Source organism: Platalea leucorodia (assembly GCF_965183815.1).
Source record: "Platalea leucorodia genome assembly, chromosome: 6".
NCBI classification, from domain to species: domain Eukaryota; kingdom Metazoa; phylum Chordata; class Aves; order Pelecaniformes; family Threskiornithidae; genus Platalea; species Platalea leucorodia.
This window is the reverse complement of record NC_138828.1, coordinates 1,233,094-1,239,634: the sequence shown is the minus strand read 5'-3', so window position 1 is coordinate 1,239,634 and position 6,541 is coordinate 1,233,094. Positions and strand designations below refer to the sequence as shown.

Sequence of the window (6,541 nt, the reverse complement as noted above, 5' to 3'; positions counted from 1 at the left end):
CATACATATGTAGAGACACAGAGAGAAAGAGAGAGAACCCAAAAGAAAAGAATCAGCAAAACCTCGTTCCGCGTAAACTGGTTAAGGCACAACATCTACAGAGTGATGCCAGCGAAACCACCCTGTTAATTTAACATAACATACAACGTAACGCAAGATAAGCAATAAAATATAACCCTCGGTACCTGCTGAAATCCTCCCCTTTTTCACGCCTTCAGAGAACTAAATGTATTTTCCAGCAAAGCTCCCTAGGACACACAGCCAAGGGGAAGCACCGTTAGGAGTCAGAATCAGTATCTTTTGTTGCCTCCACACTCACCAAGAGGTAGGAGAGGCAAACTCGGGGATCTCGTTTCTTGGGCCAGCTGACATAGTGATGGGAAACAGATGAATTTTCATCACAAAGTTCCTTTTATCAAAATAAGTTAATGACAAATGGTACATAGTAAACCATAATAAATGATGGGCAGACTATTAAATTATTACTATAAATAAATTCTAATGCTTTACATGCTAAAGATGATTGAGTTTTTACAAACTCCTCGGAGCTGGGGAGAAGTATCTCTGTAAATCCACAGATCACAGAAACGCAAAGCTTTGAGGCTGGAGATGATAAGCAGCAAAAGTCATCATGGTCAAAAGGACAACATTTATATGGCACCGAAACAGAACGGCTTCTCCTAATCACGTGCGCTCCAGATGATAGGTTAAAAAACCAAATCTTCATTTAAGCAACAGATCAGCATTTGAGCCCAAGTCTTCCCTTGAAATTGTCTCCCTCGCAAGGCAGTAGTATCTCTACCAGCCGCAGCAAATAGACACGCAGCATTCACGCACCAAGGTTCTTGAACGGACATGTCTATAGCAGTGCCATAATACTTCATGTTATTTCCCTTTGCTAAGACCTAGGGTTACGGTCACCAAAAAAGATTGCAGAAAAGACTTATTAAAAATATCCAGACTTACAAAGGAAACCAAAGCCGTTGCGATCAGCAGGTCACGCTGTTCTGTTTGTATACAAAGCTTCCCCTGTTTACCATTCATTAACATGTGTGACATGAAAAACGCAGGTGTGATTTTCAAAGCCGTTCAGAATTTAATGTCTGCTTCCCACAGGAGGCTTTGAATACTGCAGCCTCAGTTCCTTCACTGAACAGGTAGTGTTAGAGATGAACTTACTCTGTAAGATGCCAGTTGAACAGAAAAAAAGAAAAGAACAAAAATTAAAATCATTAACACCAAAACAATGCTGAGGTAAAATCCTGACCCCGGTGAAAAAGTTTTTCAGTGATTTCAGCACTGCCCGATTTCCACTCCAGCAGCTTAAAATCAGATAAGTAGAAGCTATCACCATAAAAGGAGATAAGAAGTTAAATATCTCAAGTGTAGATCTGGCACCCCTACGAAGAGCAGTTATTACCCTGAAGAAAATAATAAAAAGTTACAACAAAAATGTAACTAACTGAAACCATCGTAGAGTTATATTACTACATCAGGTTACGCATTAAAACGAGAACAAAATTTACAAAAGCCTACAGCAGTACCTGGCATGCACGGCCATTATTTACAGATTTTAATAAATTAATACATTATATTCATCTCAGCAGAGTAATTCCTCGTCATGTAGAAAGGAGTTTCGCAACAGTCATGTGACTCACTTTTACTACATCTGGGAAATTCCTCTAACGCAATCTACAAGCCAGCAGAGCACACACGCCGGCCACAAAACGGTATATAAGCAAGATGGATCGCCCAGACCAGGCATCAGCCAGCCTCCGGGACAAGAGAGGTCACCGCTCCACAGAACCAGAGCTAAACGATCCCAGCCAAAACCTCCTGTCTCATCATGAACGGCAAACTTGTGGCTGTCCTGGCTCTTTTCCTGCTGTCAGCGGCTATGTCTCAAGGTAAGGAGATCCCTCCCGCGAACCCCACGGCTGTAGGACTGGCTAGGCATCTCCCGAGGTGCCTGTCCTTGCAGACAGGTAGCTTTATATTTGTTTCAGCAAATTAGTTTCTTTCGAGAGATTTTCAGCAGCTTCTCTTCAGTCAGAAACTTACCCCGTCGCCCTTGTACTGAAGAGTTACTGACATCTTGTGGGAAAAATTTTAAGGCTACAACTTAAATTTGCTTTGTTTCTATGTTTCACTGCAAGTGTATGCAGCTAGAGACAGGCTCCTCTTCTGAAGTGCTGGAATGTTTCTCTCCCTTCCCACGCAAAGAACAGTTTATGATCTCATATTCGTTACTTAATACTGCCTCAACCAAGCAATACACAGCTGGGGACAGAGAACAAACCATATGAGCGTAGAAGCGTGGATGAGCCTGCAATTTGTGAAAAACTCTAGGGCTCTGTCTTCTGCATAGTTGCCAGTTTGTCGATCCAGATATTAAAACGATGCAACTAACCGTACAGCGCGGTCAGTACAAGTAACCGCGAAATGCGTGCTTTTATTTCAAAAAGATACGTTAATTTAGTTTTAAATGCACTTGGGCATCAGCTCCTCTGAACCAAACAAGCAACTGATCTTTATACCGTGAGGACTTAGGCAGCTTGGACAAATGCAGCATTTTAATGGAGGATGTTGTTAAAATAGAGCAGTCGTGCTTTATGTCTGATACGGGGATGGTAAGACCGCCTCTCTAACCACGATCTTCCTTTTCTGCGGACAGGCAGGGCCGTGGCGAGGATGGGAACGGAGCTCCGGTGCCAGTGCATAGCCACTCATTCGAAGTTCATCCCTCCCAAATCCATTCAAGATGTGAAGCTGACGCAGAGCGGCCCCCACTGCAAGAACGTTGAAGTCATGTAAGTAGCTCTGCGAGAGCCTCCCTCTCCTCCAGCTACGCCTCGCCGCCGCAGGGGCTTTTACGCCGCGTGCCAAGTACGACAGTTAGCAGGCCGACATCACGTAGTCGGGTTCGGTTATTCTTTTGAGGGAGATGGTTTTAAGGAACACACCACGTCTTTCGTCGTCTCTATGACCTTACGTATTCCTGAACTGATCATTATTTATCAGTCATGGCACATATTAGATATTTCTGGTGGTAGAACATGAATTTCAAGGACTGGTCAGTTCTTCATACACGAGGTAATAACATATAGTTTATATCCTGCATTTACTACGCAGGCAAAACTCCCATTAAAACGGTCTGCGTCAGCCTCGGAGAGAAAAATTAAGTGCCCGCACGCAGATTTAGGGAAACAATGGAACTAATCTGGTCTTGAATAGTGTGGAGGAGGGAGTAAAATGTTGAAATCCTTATACTCCTGAACCACCTTTTCAGCACTGGAGGTTTCAGTTGCTGTAAGAAAGCTTTCCTGATCTAAACAAATTCAAACCAAGTACCCACACTCTTTCTTGAGAAAGATTTTTGGGAACGTGGGACTGCTTGGAGAGCAGGCACACAGACTCCCACCACTTCTGGACGGTTTTAGTCTCCTCGGTTGCGGAACACGTGTAACAAAATGGCCAAGTCTAACCTAGAGCAGCTGGGATGAATTTATACTACCTAATCTAAAAATGCCATATTACATTCTGTGACAAAAACAAATCCACGCAGCAGTTTCCTGACTTCTCCTTTTTCCCTCTTTTGCAGAGCTACTCTGAAGGACGGCAGAGAGGTGTGCTTGGAGCCCACTGCTCCCTGGGTGCAGCTGATCATAAAGACAATTTTGGCCAAGTAAGTCCCATTCCCTCTCAATCTGGGCAGCTGAGTGGTAAACCTCCCCAAAAAAGCCAAGTTGTAGGATTTCTTAGTGATACTTGCCATTTTCTCTTAATCAGATTTAAAGAACAAGGAAACTCGACGCTTAATTATAGAATTAGTCTTAGTCTTCCTCACTCTGCTGCAGGGTCCTTGTTCAAGCCGATAGGTCACAACTAAACCTCTCAGTACCGGCAGCTCCGTTTGCAGGGAAAGGAACACAGAAGTGTTTGGCTCCCTTTGAAAAACGAGGCTTTGAAAAATTAATCATCCCCTGATCTACAGTAGCATATGCTAATAATTCATATGTCCGAGTTCATGAGTTTCTTGATGCGAGTAAATGCAGAAGCTCGGGCTGCAGAAGTTCCCTAGCTGGGCGCCAGATACGCGCACACAGGGATTTCAGTAATTGCTTTCGAAACATCACCTTTAATCCCTCTGTGCCTCAAGAGAGCACAGAGAGACGGAAACAGACCGCTCATCCTTACCTGTTTGTGCAATGCTAAGCAATGGTAACCGGTCTCGACCCTCCTTTTAAATTGTCCTCTTCCCTCGCCTCTTAACAGGGCTCAGCTCAATTCTGACTCGCCACTCTAAGAAGCACCGAGACAGAAAACACCTGGGAACTGCTCCCGCTCCTCTCAGAGAGAAACGTTTGGAAAAAGCATCATTCGGGCAGCGTACCACCTTCCACCTCCTGCATCAATGTTGTTATGTTAAATAGGGATGGTTTTTAAAATGTATTTATTTATTTATTTATTTAACTGCATCTATTTAAGAAAGTCTTTCAGAATGGTCAGTGTTGTCTGCAGGACACGCTGTTCATTGACGCTGAAGACGCCGAGTAGGAAAAGTGATTTGCTAAAGGAAATGAAGAACCCTTGGCAGCCACTTCAGCCAAACAAACACAGCTAGTAAAGTGCAATGCACTTACAGCACAGCTTATTTACACTAAGCCTTACTATTTTGCTATTACACCAGCAAACTGATAATTCCTCCTGCTCCCCTGGAGTGCACTAGTATGTTGTGTCAACAGCAGTTGCCTGAACTAGCCTGTGGCTAGACGGTGAACTGTGATTTCTGACTTTAAAAATCTAGCCTACAGAATCTGTAAGACAGTGGGTTTGGTATTTATTTATTGTGACTTACATGGTATTTGTAAATGTATTTATTGAGTAGCTTCTCTACAAGAGAGAAAATGATGATGATGTATTTAATTTCTACTGGATTTTCCATGCCTACTGTTCATTTCTTAAGAAATATTCACAGTCGCATTGCTCTGTACAAGGACTTGGTTGTATGTCTAGTTAGCTCCTCAGTCAGCTAATGGAAAAAACTGTATCTTACATACACAGAATTTGCTTGTGAGAGTGTAAGTGTTCCTAACAATGTATTATTAAATGTTTTCTACAAAAAATCTGTTTGGTATCTGTTTGGTCTTTTACATTTTCATTTGCTTTATTGGGAAACAGTCTGCTTCATTTTTGCCACCTCAGCCTGATTTCTGGAACTGAAATGAAAATTTTCAGTACTTGGTACCATAACTCACTCTGTTATGGTACTCTGACATTACTGAATGCAATAACGAACTCTGAAGGTAGGCTAACTCTCCTCTCTTCAGGCTATTCCCAGTCCCTGGGGGCTGGCAGGCTGCAGGGCAAGGCTCCCGATTTTAGTACCTTGCAGCCAAGCGAATTTTACCCTCGGGTGCCTAACACTGGCAGTGTTCAGATCAGCCCCAGAGCTGTAAATCTTTACTACATCAAAAGGCCACTATTTGACTATCAAAATGGGAATTTGTGACCTTTACTTTGGTACCCAAATATCAAGCATTTGCCCTTGTGTAACAACTGCTTCTATTCTGATTCCTGAAATGCAGAGTGCTGAGTACACGATGCCTGCCTCTGTTAAAAGGCCCGGCTGTTCCTCCCCATCATGCACAGCCACTGACGCTCGGCCCCTTTGGGAGAGAAGCACCCATACCGCATGTGAACACTGGTGAAGGATTCTGGCAGAAAATCATAAAATAAGAGAGCTGTCTTTGGCTTGCTTCTTCTTGAAGACCCTTCTCAGTAAGATCGGTGCCAGTCCTCTCCTCGACCCGTATTATTTTGGCATCAGTTTGAGGCGTTCAACCACTTGAAGTCTAAACAACGTGCCCTGTGGCCCTCCAGTTATCGGGCCGGGCAGAAGCCACAGGAGAAGACAGGCAGACTATTTAGTAGGGGTCTTTGTGTGCATGCACGCACGTGCCTGTCTGTGTAACGTACCAGAAAGCTGACCAGGCGGTGAGTAAAAGTCGGGACATTTGCACCACAATGAAAGGAAGGACCCTGAGATTTCGCTGCAGCTAACGGCACGTGCTTGTCCGTCTTCTCCTTTTCCCAGTCTCATGTAAGCTTCTGCTCCCCTTGGCCACTTCATTTAGCATCTACAACCCTGTCAGGCGGCCATTCCGTGGTACAGCCGCCATGTGTATTCATCACCCTCCGTTCATTTCTCTACTCCCCTCCTTGCAAGTAAATGTAGCAGAGATGTTTACATGTCCTTTCTGTCCTCAGCTATGTTCTTGGTCCCTTACTTCATCTTCCTTCCAAACCACTTCCGCTTCCTTCTTTCACCAGCAATTTCAGTCTGGGGGCAAGAGGACAGTAGCAACGTACTGGGTTTGTGTGGCAAGGTTTTGGTAGCAGGGGGCTACAGGGGCGGCTTCTGTGAGAAGCTGCCAGAAGCTTCCCTTCTGTCCGATAGAGCCAATGCCACCGGCTCCAAGACGGACCCGCCGCTGGCCAAGGCTGAGCCCATCAGCAGTTGCGGTAGTGCCTCTGGCAG

The 6,541-nt window shown here is 44.4% G+C and overlaps 1 protein-coding gene across 1 annotated transcript; it reads left to right on the top strand.

The window, feature by feature from the left end:
- Positions 1-1,761: 1,761 nt before the first annotated feature.
- On the top strand, positions 1,762-4,992 carry LOC309592139 (interleukin-8). Its single transcript, XM_082315265.1, has 4 exons — positions 1,762-1,907; positions 2,675-2,810; positions 3,602-3,685; positions 4,276-4,992. The coding sequence occupies exons 1-4, from the start codon at positions 1,847-1,849 to the stop codon at positions 4,304-4,306; spliced, it is 312 nt and encodes a 103-aa protein (XP_082171391.1). The 5' UTR covers positions 1,762-1,846; the 3' UTR covers positions 4,307-4,992.
- Positions 4,993-6,541: the final 1,549 nt, after the last annotated feature.